Source organism: Vipera ursinii (genome assembly GCF_947247035.1).
Source record: "Vipera ursinii genome assembly, chromosome: 2".
NCBI lineage: Eukaryota > Metazoa > Chordata > Lepidosauria > Squamata > Viperidae > Vipera > Vipera ursinii.
In genome coordinates this window covers 11,378,435-11,396,559 of record NC_139513.1, presented here as the reverse complement: position 1 = coordinate 11,396,559, position 18,125 = coordinate 11,378,435, and the positions used below count along the sequence as shown (strand labels likewise).

The 18,125-nt window shown below is 47.8% G+C and overlaps 4 protein-coding genes across 4 annotated transcripts in view; 1 reads left to right on the top strand and 3 right to left on the bottom strand.

The window, feature by feature from the left end:
• Positions 1-7,813, bottom strand: part of LOC310636540 (CD82 antigen-like) — an 8,600-nt gene extending 787 nt beyond the window's left edge. The window contains exon 1 of the mRNA XM_083356487.1: positions 5,448-7,813. Within this exon, the coding sequence (XP_083212613.1) occupies positions 6,143-6,973 (831 nt within the window). The 5' untranslated portion in view covers positions 6,974-7,813 and the 3' untranslated portion in view covers positions 5,448-6,142. The remainder of the gene's footprint in view (positions 1-5,447) is intronic.
• The window catches only part of LOC310636525 (zinc finger protein 397-like), a 39,654-nt gene continuing 21,929 nt past the window's right edge, over positions 401-18,125 (bottom strand). The window contains exon 5 of the mRNA XM_083356451.1: positions 401-699. The gene's annotated coding sequence lies outside the window, so the exon portion shown is untranslated. The remainder of the gene's footprint in view (positions 700-18,125) is intronic.
• LOC310634729 (CD82 antigen-like) lies at positions 1,225-5,406 on the bottom strand (the record flags this gene model as incomplete). Its single annotated transcript, XM_083353261.1, is given in 3 exon segments — positions 1,225-2,028; positions 2,030-2,116; positions 5,353-5,406. Coding segments are annotated over 3 exon segments (945 nt in total).
• LOC310634728 (uncharacterized protein) lies at positions 9,155-17,295 on the top strand (the record flags this gene model as incomplete). The annotated part of the gene is made up of 5 exons (XM_083353260.1): positions 9,155-9,186; positions 10,762-13,016; positions 14,223-14,275; positions 15,550-15,612; positions 16,979-17,295. The coding sequence occupies 4 exons, from the start codon at positions 9,155-9,157 to the stop codon at positions 15,592-15,594; spliced, it is 2,385 nt and encodes a 794-aa protein (XP_083209386.1). The 3' UTR covers positions 15,595-15,612; positions 16,979-17,295.

The window sequence follows — 18,125 nt, the reverse complement described above, 5'->3', positions numbered from 1 at the left end:
TAACTTCGAAGAGTCACTAAGCGAACTGTTGTAAGTCGAGGACTACCTGTCCATCACTTTTTTCCTTTTTTTTTTTTTTTTTTGGTCATCGGGTTTTTGACACCTTGCTAGGCGACTGGTGGTCCTCGGATGTTGCCTTATCCTAAAAGGGGTACAATGGGTGAAAAGGTTGAAAAGCCCTGGACTAAAGCTATATTATCACTTCCTGTGATCTCGATAACTTTGTTAACAGACACACACACACACACACACACACACACACACACACACACACACACACCAGAAGGCATTGGATAGACCTGTCCCAAGAAAACAAATCTGCAAAACCACACTTGCACGGCTGGGGCGGTCTTTGATCCGTTCGGTGTCATCAACGAATGAACGGTGACGGGAAGGAGATTCGGGGATCGTCTTTTTCGCCTAACGAGTTCATTTTAGGAACGTGGAGAAATAACGAAGCAGCAGGTTCCCAGAGCTCGATGGACATTTAATTGAGAAAGGGAAGGCTTTTCGGCCGTGTGTTTCTTCAGAGAACCAAGCAACTGGATGCTCCTTTTGGGGTCAGGCGTGTCGTTGTGAAAAGAAAACTCAATGTTCGGTTTTTGTAGCATGTTTGGGAGTCAAATAGGCAGGAAAGTCCCGGTTTTCTTGTGGATGGAATTGAATGCAGGGTTACCAGGCTGGGATAATGGGAGAGAGCTATGGAAACATGGAAAGGAGGATCGTCCTTAAAGCATGACCGTGGATAAAGCTTAAGAAGTAACCAGTGTTTCTCAACCTCCAGCACTCTTAAGATGTGTGGACTTCAACTCCCAGAATTCCCCAGCCAGCTTTGCTGACTGGGGAATTCTGGGAATTGAAGTCCACACATCTTAAAAGTGCCGGAGGTTGAGAAACAGTAGGTTAGATTATGTAGCTCAGAGCTGATGTTAATGTTTAGCGGTCTCATATATCTAATGGTCGATAAAGCTGACTGGATAAAAGTTGCGGAGGTTGGCCAGGTTTCGAAATCTTTAAGGTACACGACTATAGGGATCTGGTCCTCCCCTTTTCTGAAGGGACCTCAGCCCTCTAGGAGCCAGGCCAGTCTGCTCAACGGTGAGACATACTGGAAATTTCATTTGAACCTCCGGAGGCTCAAATTTGGGGCTTGCGTTCAACTATTAGCTACCAGCCCATGCCAAAACGTCTCAGAAAACCACAGCCGACTTCCTCTTGGGAGATTCAGCTGTGACCTTCAGCGTACGCGTTTCGGCTTGCGCAAAGGTAAAACGAAAGACCAATTCCCAGAATCTCAGAGAAGACGACGACAAAGGAGATGAGGAAAACGGTGTTTGCGACCTCCTTGAACCGCTTTTGCACAAGCGTACCGCATCCCTGTTTTGTCACGGGCCAATCGTCCACCACCGGCTTACGGGAAACGGCGGTCAGCCTGCAGACGCCCAGCGCTGGCTGGAAACTGGCTGGGTGGCTACTGCAAGAACACGGGTAGATTCCCATTTCATCCTGGAAAAATGTGTTGTTTTTCCAATTTTCTGGCCCGGTCCAGCCACAACAAGACAGTTGGACCTGGGCGTAATCCCAAGCTATCGCTTTGTGCTGGTTGGCTCGGTCCATTGGGTTATAGTTCTGGATGAGGCCGAGGATGTTCTTGGTGAGCTTGTCTTCAATCTTCCTCTGTTGGAAGTTCATGAATAAGCCGGGGAAGAAGTGGAAGGCGACAACGAGGATCAGTAAGGGGATGTAGACGATAAAAGCGAACTTCATGCCATAGAAGAGTCCCAAGCTGCCCCATAAGCCGAGAAACATGGTGAACGCGCCGACGGCGATGAAAATGTACAGCAGGGGTTGGAAGGAGTCGAACGCAGACTGCAGGAGGGAAATGTAGACATTCTTGGTGGCCAAAACCCAGAGGCCTAAACTGAGCATTATAGCGCCCACAAAAAACAAAAAGACGTTGAAGACGCAGAACAAGCACTTGAGGCAGAGGCAGCAATTCGCCATCGTGGCCTCTTCACGGAAACCCTTGATTCTCTTCAGAACTCAGAAGCTTCAGCATCAATGGAAAGAAACGCGGCGACCAAATAGAATAGCTGGGCTGTGTTTCCAGGTGGGTCTAAACCATAGAAAAGCCATCCTAGACAATGATAGCGTTGTGTCTTGAGGGCACTCTAGCCAAGTCCGGTCTTTATGATCCATCCTTTAGACTTGAGCAGGAAACCCAGATGGCTGTTGGCTTCAGGAATGGCTCTAGGAAAGGAAGATTAGCATCTAGAGCAGGGGTGGGGAACGATGGCCCTTTTATCAGCTGGGGACATCAACTCCCATGCTGGCTCAGGAATTCTGGGAGTTGGAGTCCCCAAGTCCTAAAGGGGGCATCGTTCCCCACCTCTGATCTAAAGCTTCATAATGGCATCCTAGGCTTTTTGATTTCTTAATTTCAGCCAGAATATTTTCCCAGATATTTGAACACCGTTTGAGTTCATAATTCAGCTTTAAGCCTCTCTGTTAAGGTTTTATGGATGCCCTTGGTACTTAGCATTTGGTTTGATAACTCCTAAGCTATGGGTAGGCAACCTTGGCTCTTTTATGACTCGTGGACTTCAACTCCCAGAATTCCTGAGCCAGCATGGCTCAGCTTGGAAACCTCTCCCTTTTCCCTCAGCATGGCCGGCTCAGGAATTCTGGGAGTTGAAGTCCACAAGTCATAAGGTGGCCTAGGCCAGGGGTAGGCAACCTTGGCTCCTTTATGACTCGTGGACTTCAACTCCCAGAATTCCTGAGCCAGCATGGCTCAGCTTGGAAACCTCTCCCTTTTCCCTCAGCATGGCTGGCTCAGGAATTCTGGGAGTTGAAGTCCACAAGTCATAAAAGAGCCAAGGTGGCCTACCCCTGTCCTAAGGCATTGCTGTTCAGCAGTGGAGAAAAGTTGTTAAAAGCACACACTATAAAATGATGCTTCCTTTCATTATTAAGATTTATTAGATAAACAGTGCTTGAAATTTGTTTGAACTGTCTCATTTATCGGAACCGTGACATCTGGGCTTTTACGGTATATGTAATCGCAGTTCTAGGTCATTTTAAAAATGCAAATGTGTCATTATTCTCTCCCCACCCCACAGGGATTAGACTTGTCCTGATCCCTTTTGGCCTTTTATAGAACATTAAAAAATAGCTTATAGAACATTAAAAAATAGCTTTGTCATCCTGTGCCTGGGGGCCTGACAGTATGGACGAGGCTGTTTCATGGGGAATGTAGTATATCAGTATGTCGTTGAATGTACGTATGTCAGTGCTTCTCAACCTTGCCCACTTTAAGACGGGTGGACTTCAATTCTTGGCTGGCTGGAGAATTCTGGGGTTGAGAAACAGTATAGGTATGTTATGAATATTCTTGGCTGCTAATTTCTGTGTGTGTGTGTGTGTGTGTTTGTGTGTGTGTGTGTGTGTGTGAAGTATTTGTCAAGGCTTTTGAATGCACCTTGCTAATTAACTCTTTCTTTCCTGCTTTGGCCTAACCCCAGGCTATCCACAGGATATAGTCAACTTATGACAGCTCATTATTTGGTTATATATATATATACACATACGCATACATACATACACATACATACATACATATATACACATATATACACACACATACATACACACACACACACACACACACATATATATATATACACATACATACACACACGTGTGTGTGTGTGTATGTGTGTGTGTGTGTGTGTGTGTGTGTGTTAAGCATTCAGAATACACTTGGTTAGTCCCAGACACTGGACAAATGTTATTTCCTGTTTCGGCCTAGCCCAAGGCCATCTTACAGGCAGTAGCCACAGCAGTGGCAGCTCATATTTGTGTAAATTTGTTTGGCTTGCTAACAAAGAATAAAGGGAGACCGATATGATCATTTCAAACTTATTTGTTCTCATCAGTCAGCCATACCCTTCTGAGATTCGAACCTTTGTTAGCAAGCCAAAAAATTTACACAAATATGAGCTGCCACTGCTGTGGCTACTGCTTGTAAGATGGCCTTGGGCTAGGCTGAAACAGGAAGTAAGACTTGTCCCGTGTCTGAGACTAAGCAAGTGTATTCTGAATGCTTAACAAACATTTAACACATATCTCCCTTACTTCTCAGCTAACAAAGAGAGAGAGAGAGCATGTGGCCTAGGGGTTAAAACAACTGCTTAAGATGCAGTTGGCCCAGGTTCGAATCTCAGAAGGGTATGGCTGACTGATGAGAACAAATAAGTTTGAAATGATCATATTGGTCTCCCTTTATTCTTTGTTAGCAAGCCAAAAAATTTACACACACACACACACACACACACAGAGTCTTTTTTATTCTGTTATTATTTTGTGTTTTTATTATTTATCCTATTTAGGAATTTTTAAATTGTTATGGCACCAGTTACTGCATCTTCATTAACCAAAGTTGGTAATTCCCCCCCCCCAAAAAAAATCTGGTGATCTTGACAGCCACACAGTTTCTTCATAGGAGTGCCTCCTTGACAGAACCTTGAGGCATGTTCCATCTCTTTAAAAAAAAGTTTTATTCATTTTCAAGTTTTACATTTAAATATTTAAAAAGCAACGTGGCAGCTGAGTTAATCGATAATTCAATAACATACCAATATCTTTAGTACAAGTTTCAGACTGCTACATTAAATATCTCCCCTCTTTTCCCCTTAGTGTTTACTGTCTCATGTTTAAACTTATTATATTGATTAAATAAAAAAAATAACTTTCTTAACATTTATCAATAATTTATGGTTTATACATATCCTGGTTATCTTAACATTCGATCTTTATAGACTATCAATGTCCTAATTAGTTTTTCCCAATTTTTATTTCTTATTTTATAATTTCCAAGTTTCCATGCTTTATCTTTAACCTGCCTTTGAGTGTAGCTGATGACCACAGAAAAATGGAAAACCGGCAAGTAGATGAGCTCTTTGTAGTTCCTCACCCGCCAACCAGCGCTCCAAAGCTTTTTTTTTTCTTTTCGATTTTCTCCACCTTCTATTTTTTTTCTTTCTATTCTTTTTTTTGCTTGTATTTTTTTTATCTCTCGCAAATGTATTTACAGGTAGTCCTTGACCGACGATCGTAACTGAGCCCCAAATTTTTGTTGCTAAGCAAGACGGTTAATTTATTTTTGCCCCATTTTAGGACCTTTTTTTGGGGGGGGGCCACAATTGTTAAGTTGTTAAGTTAGTAACACGGTTGCTAAGGGAATCTGGCTTCCCCATTGACTTTGCTTAGTCAAAAGGTTGCAAAAGGTGATCACATGACCTCGGGACAGTCCAATTGTCATAAATACGAACCAGTTGCCAAGCATCCCACGCTCTGATCAGGTGACCATAGAGATGGTGCAACGCTCATTTGTGTGAAAAACATGTCGTAAGTCGTTTTTGGGGGTTTTTTTGTACTGTAGTAACTTCGGTCGCTAAACAAATGACTGTAAGTCAAGGGTTACCTGTACAACAAAAATAAATGGCCTTCAAATGAGCAAAACCAGGAAAACCTCAGATATTCCACACCGTGATCCTCAAAAGACTCTCCTTGGAAGCTGACCTATCCTTTGATCGGATGGATATCCCAAACACCAAACCAGGAAGAGAAAGAAAGTTCTACAACAGTTACTTTATTATTTTTTTAAAAAAAGATTGGAGAAACAGAGCAAGTAACCACGATTCCAGACAGAAAGAGACTTTCCAGTAGAATTGAAGAAGCCAGCCTTAAGAGCGGTGTCTGAATAGCTTGAGAATAATTTGGATGAACCAGGCAGGCTCAGGTGGGAATAATTGCGGAAGAAGCCCACCAGTCTAACCTCCCAACTTGATCCAAATTGCATAGAAGGAAGACGGTGTGCGCCCAGCGAAAGGGGTGTCGGTGATGCATACAAATCAGCCTGAAACCTATTATGGTGGTGAATAAAATCTGAAAGCAATGCCACTTAGAACATCTGCATCAATTTCGGGTCCTGGCTTATATACAAGTGGAAGGAGCGAGAAAAGTAGAGGAAAAGATGGGCTAATGCTTCAGTAGGGACGGCCAAGCACCATCTGGAACAAGGAATCCGGTTGCCTCTTTCCTCGTGGCTGGCACCCAGATTCCAGGTGGGGTGCCGTCTTCACGATTGGCATGTTTTGCCTTTGCAAAGGCAGAGAGTGAGCCCTATTCCCAGTAACTCCGTGATGGCCACACCCGTGCAGACCCCGAGAAAGACGTTGACATTTTCCTGCAACCAGGCCTGCACAACCATCCGGCACCCCTGCCTCTTCACGGGCCAATCGGCCACTGTGGTTGTGTTCGAATGGGTCTCCAAAGCGCAGAAGGCTGTCCCTCTCGAGGCTTCCTCCGTCCGGTTGCTGCAAGAGCACGGATAGAGCTGCATTCTGCTGTTCCAAAGGATTTTGTTGAGTTGCCAGTCTTCGGGTCCGGTCCAGCCGCAGCACGAGAACTGGGATTGAACAAAGTCCCAAGCGGATTCGAGGACCTGGTTCGTTTCGTCGGAAGGGTTGTACGTCTGGAAGAGATCGATCACCACCTCGGACATTCTGTCTTTCAGTGAACTCTGTTGGAAGTAGATCATCAGACTAGCGGTGATCTGGGCCGAGAGGATGAGCAACAGGCAGGTGAGATAGATGCCAAGGGCACACTGGATGCCACAGAGGGCCCCGACGCATCCCAGGAAGCCAAGCACCATGGTAACGGCACCGACGCCGATGAAGACATAGAGCCCAGCTTGGAATGACGGTGCCGAGTTCTGCAGGAGGGGAACGAAGGACTTTTGGTCAACCAAGATCCAGAGTCCAATCCCAATCATCAGCGCCCCCAAGATAAAAAAAAGGTGATTGAAGAAGAAAAACAAGTACAGGGTGACTTTCCTACAGCAATACCCCACCTTCATCCTTCTCCTTGTTAAACAGAACCTTGGACTTTTGTTCAGAACTCGGAACATTCAACTGCAAAAAAAAGAGGGGAAAAATCCACAAACACAATGGAAGAACTGTATGTCATCAGCTGTGGAGCTTCTACCCTAGGTTGACTGACTGAATCCATTTTGTTTCCCTCTCACTTTTTTACGTTTCTGCCGGAATCAGTGTCGACCTTGGGTGAGGGCCTGGCCACGTCCCTGCACTAAGACGAGGGGAGGCACCACGAAGACAATAGTTGGCTCAATAGTTAGACAAAGGCTGTGTTCTTCGAACAAATGTTATTTTGTTACGTGTTAACTCTAAGGCCCTTTCAATCACTCAGTCAGTCAGTCAGTCAATCAGAATAAAGCTGGAAGGGATCTTGGAGGTCTTCTAGTCCAGCCCACTGCTCAAGCAGGAGACTCTATACCATTTCAGGCAAGTGACTTGTCCAGTCTCTTCTTAAAAACCTCCAGTGATGAAACGCCCACAACATCTGAAGGCAAAGCTGTTCCACTGGTTAATTGTCCTCACTGTTAGGAAGTTTCTCCTTAATTCCAGGTTGCTTCTCTCCTTCATTAGCGTCCATCCATTGTGTTGTGATTCAGGGTCAGCCTGTGGGTTCGGCAGTTGGGTCGGACGACTCAGAGGAGGAAGAGGAGTGAGGTGTTGAAGAGCTTGCTGAGGGGGTTGGACAACTTGATGAGAGCCCTCAGCCAGGCCCCTCTCACCTGGTCACGACGCAGACCCAGCTGTGTGAGCCTGACAGCGTGGATGAAGATGACCCACAGCTGGCCCTGTTCAAGGACGCCCGACGCAGGAGGCAGTCAATCAGGAGTAAACAGAGGAAGGCAATGGGGCTCCTCGGAAGGAGGCAGAGAGAAGCCACGCCCTGAACTGTATTTAAAGGGGAATGCGTGGGAGGGCTGGTTTGCTGAAGGCAACCGTTTGAAAAGCTCCTGTTTCTTGGTTCGTGTCTTGTTCTATTTGTTTTTGTAGCAATAAATTTGGCAGGCGTAATTCCAGCCTCTTGCCTTCTTGTAAAAGGGGTTGTCCCTGCCTTTTCTGCAGGGCCGGTAGCAGGCTGGTACAGAACACATTGTTTCTTGTCTTGCCCTCTGGTGCTTTGGAAAGTTTCTACCTCCTAGTGCAGGGATAGGCAACCTCGACTCTTTTATGACTCATGGACTTCAACTTCCTTAATTCCTGAGTCAGCTGACTCAGGAATTCTGGGAGTTGAAGTCCGTGAGTCATAAAAGAGCCGAGGTTGCCTACCCCTACCCCTCTCCTAGTGTTTTAATCGTAATCGTTTAAATCAGTGATTCTCAGCCTCGCTACTTTAAGATGTGTGGACTTCAGCTCCCAGAATTCCCTAGCCAGCATGCATGCTGGCTGAGGAATTCTGGGAGTTGGAAGTCCACACATCTTAAAAGTCGCTGAGATGAGAAGCACTGGCCTAAATAGTTTTTCTAGTTCTGCAGAAATGTATTTTCTTTGGGAAAGTGGATTTGGGATGCTTGTCTAACCCCATTTTTATCTACTACATAGGAAAATAACCACTAACCCTAACCCACCGATTTTAGCAGCTCCACATTTGCAGGCCTGGATAGAATCTTGACAAAACTCAAAAGGGCCGTGTGTATGAAAGAGCGGCAGTCGCACTAAGAAGACAAGCTCACAAGCGTGGGTGAAACTCAAATTAGCATGCATGAAAATCATATAAGACGAGAAAAGTGTCTCCTAATCCACGTTCTGGGCTTCTTGTTCTTAAATGTACGACCACAACGCTATTTGTCACTGGGGGAACAGAATGGATAAACCTCTGATTCCAGCGGTTTTAAATTAAATTAAATTAAATTTAAAGTAGTCCTCGACTTACAGCTGGTCACATAGCGACTATCCAACGTTACGAAAGACGGCCCTGGGGGTACTTTGTGATCTGGATTCAAAGTTATGATGATGGTGTCTTCCACTCCCCCCCCAACACACACACACATACACACACACACACACTCCCCTCCAGTCATGTGACAGTATTTTGGGCACTCCGCAACTGGACCAGAGTTCGTAGTCTCTTGTAGACACACGAGTGTTTTGTCAAAAATTGACAAAATTGACAAAACCATGGCGAACTAATGGTTTGCTTAATGACTGCAGCGACTTTACCATCATGGCATCTGCGTAACAACCGCTTCAAAACAAGATCGTAAAACTGGATCAGTAACATGGGTGACCTGATTTATAAGCTTCACGATTTGTAACCAGGATAGGTAGGCTCTGTTACAGTTGTAACTTGAGGACTATTGAATATTGTCCTCAATTTGTCTGAAATAATGGTTCTCAGGTTAGGCCAAAGAGAGATTTATTTTTTTTAATTTTAATTCCATTTATATCCCGCCCTTCTCCGAAGACTCAGGGCGGCTTACAAGCTTAGCAGTAGCCTTCATTCTATGTATATGCCTGCTTATTAGGGCTTTCACACACACCCCAAGCGGCATTATTACAAAGTCAGCTTAATTGCCCCCAAAAATCTGGGTCCTCATTTTACCTACCTCGGAAGGATGGAAGGCTGAGTCAACCTTGAGCCTGGTGGGACTCGAACCTGCACTAATTGCAGGCAGCTGGTGTTACTTAAGGAGGCATTAGCCCACTGCTCCACCAAGGCTCCTATCCTTCCCCACCAAGCCTGATTCCTAAAGATTGCTGAAAAGTAATCCAACCCCCTGCTCAGGCAGGAAACCCTCTACCATTTCAGACAAATGGCTGTCCAGTCTGTTCTTAAAAACTTCCAGTGTTGGAGCGTTCACCGCTTCTGGAGGCAGGTTGTTCCAACGATTAATTTTTCTAACTGTCAGGAAGTTTCTCCTTAGTTCTAGGTTGCTTCTCTCATTGGTTAGTTTCCATCCATTATTTCTCATCTTGCCTTCATGTGCTTTGGAGAACACCTCTACTCCCTCTTCTTTGTGGCAATCCCTGAGATACTGGAAGATTGCTATCATGTCCCCCCCCCCTTGTCCTTCTCTTCATTAAACTAGACCAGGGCTTTTCAACCTTTTCGCTAAGTGTACCACTTTTAGGATATGGCAACATCCGAGTACCACCAGTCACCTTGCAAGGTGTCAAAAACTTGATGACCCCCCCAAAAATATGGAAAAAAGTAATGAAGTACAGGTAGTCCTCAACTTACAACAGTTCGCTTAGTGACTGTTTGGAGTTACAATGGCACTAAAAAAAGTGCCCCCCCAAGCCACAGCCAAGCAAGACACCCGCCTGCCCGCCCAGCGGCGCTCTTCCTCCTGTCCGAGGTTTTCATTGTTGTGAGCATTTCTGTTGAGGATTGGCAGCGGGGGTGGGGTGGGGGGGTGTTTGGTTTTTATTCCCCCCTCTCCCTGGTCTGCTGGGTGGTTGTAGCAGGTTTTGGTCACTTCACATGATCCTGGGACACTGTGACCGTCATAAATATGAATCAGTTACCAAGCATCTGAATGTAAATCACAAGACCCTGGATATGCTGCAACATTCCAGCTGATCGGCGCTTCTTCTGGGATGAGCAGAAGCGTCAGGATCGGCGCCCAGCTCCAGCTGGAGCCTGGTACTGATCCTGGCACTTCCGCTGAGCCCTGACAGCCCTGCAGCTCCATCCGTCTCTCGCTCAGGCTTGTGCAGTGCTGCCACCAGTTCAGCTCATTCCCCTCCTCCACTACCACTTTTCTAGGATGGTTGTGTACCACCTGCCAGGTGCCAATGTACCACAAGTGGTACCCGTATCACTGGTTGAAAAGCCCTGAACTAGAGACACCCAATTCTATCAACCGTTCCTTATATGTTTTAGCCTCCAGTCCCTTAGTCATCTTTCTTGCTCTTCTTTTGTTCCAACAGACCATGATCAATCACAAGAAAAAGAAGCCCACGTTCAGCTGGAAAAGTCTACCCAACAAGAAGCAGCAACGTTGGGGAAAGTTGGAGGAGACGTTCTGCAAGTTGCAACTCCGCGAAAGGCCTTGGAGGATGACAGTCAAACAAATAGTGCCCAAGGATCTCTCCAGGGCAAGAAAGCAAAAGCGAATCCGTACAAGTGCGTGCAGTGCGGAGAAAGCTTTTACAAGTGGTCCCAGCTGATCATCCACGAGAGGGGTCACAGCAGAGAGAAGCTGTACAGCTGCCCCCAGTGCGACCAGAGTTTCTCCTCCCGCCATGCACTTCTCAGCCACGAGGCCAGCCATGCGAGTGAGAAGCCGTATCAGTGCTCGGACTGCGGGAAAACCTTCCGCGAGAAAGCCTACGTTCTTCAACACAAGAGGATCCACACCGGGGAGAGGCCGTACACTTGCTCTGAGTGCGGGAAAAGCTTCTTCCGCAAGGGGTCCCTGATTCTGCACGAGAGAATCCACACAGGCGAGAAGCTGTACAGGTGCCCAGACTGCGGGAAGAGCTTCAACCGCAAGCCGCACCTTGCCGTCCACCGGAGGATCCACACGGGGGAAAAGCCGTACGAGTGCTCCGACTGCGGCAAGACCTTCACCGTGAAATCGGCTCTTAATGTGCACATGAGGACTCACTCGGAAGAGAAGCCCTACCAGTGCCCCGACTGTGGGAAAAGTTTCCGTGAGAAAGGAACCCTCAACATACACAAACAGAGCCACACGGCGGAGAAACCTTACCAGTGTGCCGAATGTGGGAAATGCTTCAGTTATACAGCTTCGTTTCGGAGGCACAAGAAAACCCACTCCGCTGGATCGGCTGTCAAATCGTACGAGTGCCCCGAATGCGGGAAAAGCTTTGGCCGCAAGGATTACTTGATCACACACCGGAGAATCCATACCGGCGAGAAACCTTACATGTGCTCCATTTGCGGGAAGAGCTTCAATCACGGAGCGACTCTCGTCACGCATAAGAGGACCCACACGGGGGAGAAGCCTTACGAGTGCTCGGAATGCGAGAAGAGCTTCAAGCAGATTTCCGGCCTTATTACACATCGGAGAACGCACACGGGCGAGAAACCCTACGAATGCCCCGACTGTGGGAAACGCTTCATCCTAAAAGCATACCTTGATGTGCACAAGAGGATTCACACAGGGGAGCGGCCGTATCAGTGCTCACATTGTGGGAAGGGGTTCTCCTGCTCCTCTTATCTTTTAAGGCACGAGAAAATCCACACAGGGGAACGTACGCACACCTGCTCGGACTGTGGCCAAAGCTTCTACTGGAAACGCTCCCTGATCATGCACATGAGGAAGCACACAGGGGAGCAGAATCTGCATGAGTGCAAAGTCTGCGGCAAAGGCTTCAGTTGGACCTCCGCTCTCAACATCCACATGAGGACCCACACCGGGGAGAAACCTTACATGTGCTCGGAGTGTGGGAAAACGTTCAGCGGGAAATGGATCCTCATCCAGCACAAGCGGATCCATACGGGCGAGAGACCCTACAAGTGTCCCGACTGCGGGAAGAGCTTCCACGCAAAGTCCTCGCTCTTTGCCCACAAACGGACCCACACGGGGGAGAAGCCGCACGAATGCGCCGAGTGTGGGAAAAGCTACAGCGTGAAGGCCAATTTTGTGGCGCATATGAGGACCCACACGGGGGAGAAGCCCTACGAGTGCTCGGACTGTGGGAAAAGCTTCTATAAGAAAGACCGTCTCATGACGCACAAGAGGACCCACACGGGAGAGAAGCCATACCAGTGCTCCGAGTGCGGGAAAGGCTTCAACTGGAAGGTGGGCCTGATCAACCACACGAGAATCCACACCGGCGAGAAGCCGTACTCCTGCACCGAGTGTGGGAAGTGCTTCCATAAAAAAGACCACCTGGCTCGCCACGAGATCATCCACACGGGAGAGAAGCCCTATTCCTGCTTCGACTGCGGGAAGAGCTTTAATCAGAAAGTTGCCCTCATTGTGCATAAGCGGACTCATACGGGAGAGAAACCCTACAAATGCTCCGAGTGTGGGAAGAGCTTCAGCTGGAAGAGATCTCTCCTCACCCACCGAGCAGCTCACCTGGGGAAGAAGCCCTACCAGTGTTCCGAATGCACGGAAAGCTTCAGTCAGCGATCTCTCCTCGCGGAGCACGAAAGGACCCACGCAGGTGAGATCCCGTTGGATCAGGGATGGGGGAAACCACGGCCCCGTTTTATGACTCGTGGACTTCAACTCCCAGAATTCCTGAGCCACCATGAGGAAAGATGACCCTTTTGTGACTTGTGGACTTCAACTCCCAGAATTCCTGAGGCAGCCTGCTGGGAGTTGAAGTCCACAAGTCATAAAAGGGCCGTCGTTCCCCACCCCTGCTGTAGGATATCTGGCTGAAAAGAAAAGAGTCTTTTCCTTTCTTCAGGGAGCAAGGAAATGGCTCCTAGGACAGCTAAGAGTAAAATGTGCACACACATTAAAACATAAATAAATTAAAACCAAACATTCAAGTCTAAGGACAGGTGTGGAGGGAGGGAGCAAAAGGCAGGGTCCCTTGTTATTCAATCAACCCCCTCCACTGCGCTCTTCCCCCACTGAAGGGGCAGGCCAAGTAGGCCCTTACGAAAGCATAGGAGTGTCAGGCCCAGCTTCACATGGGGGTGGGGGAGAAGGGGGCAAGATGTTCCAGAGGGCAGGATCAACAGCAGGGAAGGCCCTCCTCCTGGATCCCGCCAGCCGGAATAATTGGGCCGAGGGGACCCGCAGCACGCCTCCTCTGCCATCTCTAGTGGGACCGGCCAATCCCAGTGGGGTGAGACGGTCCCTCAATGCCTTCAGCCTTGCAAGATTCATTCTAAGTGATCTTAGATTACAGGGGTAGGCCATCTTGGCTCTTTGATGACTCCCAGAATTCCTGAGCCGGCCATGCTGAGGGGAAAGGAAGAGGTTTCCAAGCTGAGCCATGCCGGCTCAGGGATTCTGGGAGTTGAAGTCCACGAGTCATCAAAGAGCCAAGGTGGCCTACCCCTGGCCTAGGCCGCTTTGTGACTCGTGGACTTCAACTCCCAGAATTCCTGAGCCGGCCATGCTGAGGGGAAAGGGAGAGGTTTCCAAGCTGAGCCATGCCGGCTCAGGGATTCTGGGAGTTGAAGTCCACGAGTCATCAAAGAGCCAAGGTGGCCTACCCCTGGCTTAGAATGAAGAGAGAGCTAGCAGATCTGGTTGTGCTTCTTGGCTTCTTGTCTAAACCGCCTCGCAGGCCTGACCCTGTGTGTAACACCCACGTCGTCCGGTTCTTCCCTACACACCCACATTGTCACCCACTCAGAAGTTCTTTAACCTGTTTAAAACTTCCCACTGAATTAACTTTCTGCGTTCCCAGGTTTTGTTGCTGGGCCGCCCGAACTCTCCATGGAAGAAATCACCACAGCTGTGGTAAGGGAAAATGTGTGTGTGTGTGTTTAAAATTCCTCTGTACCTGAACTTTCCCAGCTACCTCAGGAAAAAAAATCTCTGCGAAAATCGATCATAATATTCTGCGGTTACTCAGAGATGTGAGGGGGAGGAGGGCCTGCTGGTGTTGTGTGTGGCTGTGACAAAGCAACTTGAGCTGAAATTGAGACTCACGTTGAGATCCAAAGCTGAATCGGACCGAACGCTTAACGTGTTGTGTTGCGTGTCGCCAGCCCCACTTGCCTGGCGTCGGAGGGGTTCTGCGGGTTTTCCAGTGTGGGTGTCAACGCTGCGAACATCGGATGTGCTCGCTTTGACAACAGATGGAAATGCAGCCATTTTTCTCTTTCGCTTTTAGAGTTCGTTGATGCTGGGAGAGGGAATGTAGATGAGAGTCCAGCTAGTCATAATAATAAAAACTCAGCCGTGGGAACCTTAAGGTCATTGGGCTCAGAGTTGATAAGAGTTTAGGCGGACTGGAGAGCTGCGGAGAAAGCCCACGCTTCAAGCTAATTGGGGAATGTGATTTATGACTGTTAATTGGAGGAGGGAATTGTGCTTCGATACTATGTGCCCAGGAGAGGGGAATTCAGCTTTTGGTTTCGACTACGTTTCTCGAATAAAAGATTCTTTTAAGCAGGGCTTTTTTTTGTCATAAAGGGACGTGGTGGCTCAGTGGGTTAGGACGCTGAGCTTGTCGATCAGATGGTCGGCAGTTTGGTGGGTCGAATCCCGAGTGCCGCGTAGCAGAGTGAGCGCCTGTTACTCGTCCCAGCTTCTGTCAACCTAGCAGTTCGAAAGCACGTAAAAAAATGCAAGTAGAAAAATAGGGACCACTACGGTGGGAAGGTAACAGCGTTCCGTGCGCCTTTGGCGTCTAGTCATGCCGGCCACATGACCACGGAGACGTCCTCGGACAAGCGCTGGCACTTCGGCTTTGAAACGGAGATGAGCACCGGCCCCTAGAGTCGGAAACGACTAGCACGCATGTGCGGGGGAACCTTTACCTTTTTGTCATAGAACGCTCAGAACGGAGTTCCGGCACCTTTTTTGGATGGAACCTTGTAGGGTAGGGCAAGGTGGATTGTATGACGTGCGTGAGTTCCGGCACCTTTTTCTTTTGCAAAAAAAGCACTGCTTTTAAGGTAAACAATGCCTCGAAGTTCTTTTGAGGATTTTCATCTTTTGGAACCATGACAGTGGGCTTTGTTTCATAACCAGAGATTTGTATTTTCTGCCCTCCCCCTCCCCTTCAGATGAGCCTGGACTGCAATACAATTATTTTGACCACAGCCGTATAGCGCGAAACTAACAAAAAGGTAAGTGAAGTTGAGAGAAAAGAAGGGTGGGATGGTGCAATTAATGTCCTGGATCAGGAAGGGGAAATACCGTATTTTTCCGACCATAAGACACACCTGACCATAAGATGCACCCAGTTTTTAGAGCAGGAAAACAAGAAAAAAAATATTCTGAACCAAATAGTACCAGTATACTAAAACAGGGCTTTTCAACCGTATTTTTCGGACCATAAGACACACTTTTTTTCCCACAAAGTGGGGGGGGGGAGAAACAAGGGTGCGCCTGGGCAGCTCCGCAGATCCCCTGCTGCTTGGGCCCTGCAGTGCTGCGTCTCGCTGCTTGCTGCCCGTCCTGCACCTGTATTGTATGGCAGTTCTGGAGGCCAGCGGTGGGCTCTCTGCATTGTCCGTGGGCTGGTGGTTTCAGCCACAAGCCACCTTCGTGGCTCTGCCCACACAGTCACAGGAAAGTGAGACCAGGGCTGGTGGTGGGGGCGCTCTGAAGACTGCACTGCCGTGACTCCAGCCGCTGCCTCTCCCGTGGCTGTGTGGCCAGAGCCGGTGGTTGAAACGCGGTACTTATTCAGATTTCATTTCTGATTTCCGATTTGACCCCACTTGGGCCAGACAGTCGCAATCAAAAGGCGGATGGGTAAAACGGCCAGCTGTGATCTGATACGCCTACCCCTCTTTTTTTAGACTCTCTTATTTTTTACCTAAAATAAGTACCTAAAAGGCACGCGGTGGCTCAGTGGGTTAGGACGCTGAGCTTGTCGATCAGAAGGTCAACAGTTTGGCAGGTCGAATCCCGAGTGCCGCGTAGCAGAGTGAGCGCCTGTTGCTCGTCCCAGCTTCTGCCAACCTAGCAGTTCGAAAGCACGTAAAAATGCAAGTAGAAAATAGGGACCACTACGGTGGGAAGGTAAGAGCGTTCCGTGCGCCTTTGGCATCTAGTCATGCCGGCCACATGACCACGGAGACGTCCTCGGACAAGCGCTGGCTCTTTGGCTTTGAAACGGAGATGAGCACCGGCCCCTAGAGTCGGAAACGTGTAGCACACGTGTGGGGGAACCTTTACCTTTACTATTTTTTACTTGTGGTTTCGTTTGATGTCTTTTAGCTTTTCACGGTAATAGTAGTCTTAGACTCCGATGCATCTTCTGTACTTTTTAAATTGCGCCCCGCCTTCTTTATGCCGGTCTATGACCACAATAAAAAAATTGATTTGATTTGGGGGAAAGAGAATGCTTTAGCGATCGAACTCATCTCATTTGTACCAACGACACTTGCACAGAGTTCTTTTGAGTAAATTGGAAGTTCTGTAGAATTCTCTTATGTGGCAGATTTTTCTAATCCGTCAATGGTCTTATTTTGATTCTTTTTAAAGGTCCTGGACTCAGCCAGTTTACAGAAAACTCTTCCGTGAGCTCTTCCAGGTGTGTTTTCGTTCAAGGTTGTCAAGAAACTCATCCTTTTTCCTTCTGAGGACATCCAGATGGCTGCAGTTCCCTCAAAACCAATTCCTCTCTTCCAGTTTTCCAGCACAAGCCCTTACTGGATGTGATGTCTGTCTCCCTAAACATTATCACACTGAATGCTTCCCTTCGCTTGCGTCCTCTGAATAACATAGATCTAAAATGAAATTCTGTAAAATAAAATGACTATATTGTATTGAGTTGTGCACTTTCCTTGCCATTATTTCCTCCCCCGCACCAAAAGAAGAAAAAATCTTCGAAGATTGCCGTATTAGACATCTTGAGTTCACACGACACAAAAGGGTGACAGGTTTAGCCCATTTTTATTTTAATAAATAAATGGGGCTGCCTCAATATTTTAGCAGTCCTCTCGGCTCCCAGGCCTGATGGCACAACCAGATCTTGAGGGAGTTTCAGAAAGTCAAGGAAGGGTGAAGCCAGCCTTATTTACGTACTTAGGCACAGTCCTCTTCCAATATTTTCATCAATGACTTAGGTGAGGGAATAGAAGGGGAACTCGTCAGATTTGCAGATGACATCCTGTCGTAAAGCATCACAGTCTGGTTTGGAAGCATCCCTGCTTCGGACAGGAAGGCGGTGCAGAGAGAGTGGTGAGGATGGCCGAAAAGATCATGGGCAGTTTCCTCCCTCCCATCCAGGACATAGCACAGAAGCGTTGTTTGAACAGGCTCCGTAAGATTATCTGGGACACTACACACCCTCTTCACGACCTGTTTTCCTTGTTGCCTTCTGGGAGGAGGGGGCTTCGTGGTATCCGCAGCAGAACATCCAGATTCAGCCATAGTTTCATTCCATACGGTATTAACCGTGTTGAACTCTCAGGCTTCTTCCGTTATATATTCAAAATGGGCAGGGTTACGTATTGGGCTCAATGGTAATACCACTTGGGTTGCTGGAGCAGCTAACGGCTCTCCAGCAACCCAGACTACAAGTCTCCAGTGTTGCTATTGGCTGTCCTGAGGCGGCAATGGTTGCTTCAAACCTATTGGCTGCCGCCTAGGGGCTAGACTATATATTGCGGCTAGTTACAGCCCAATT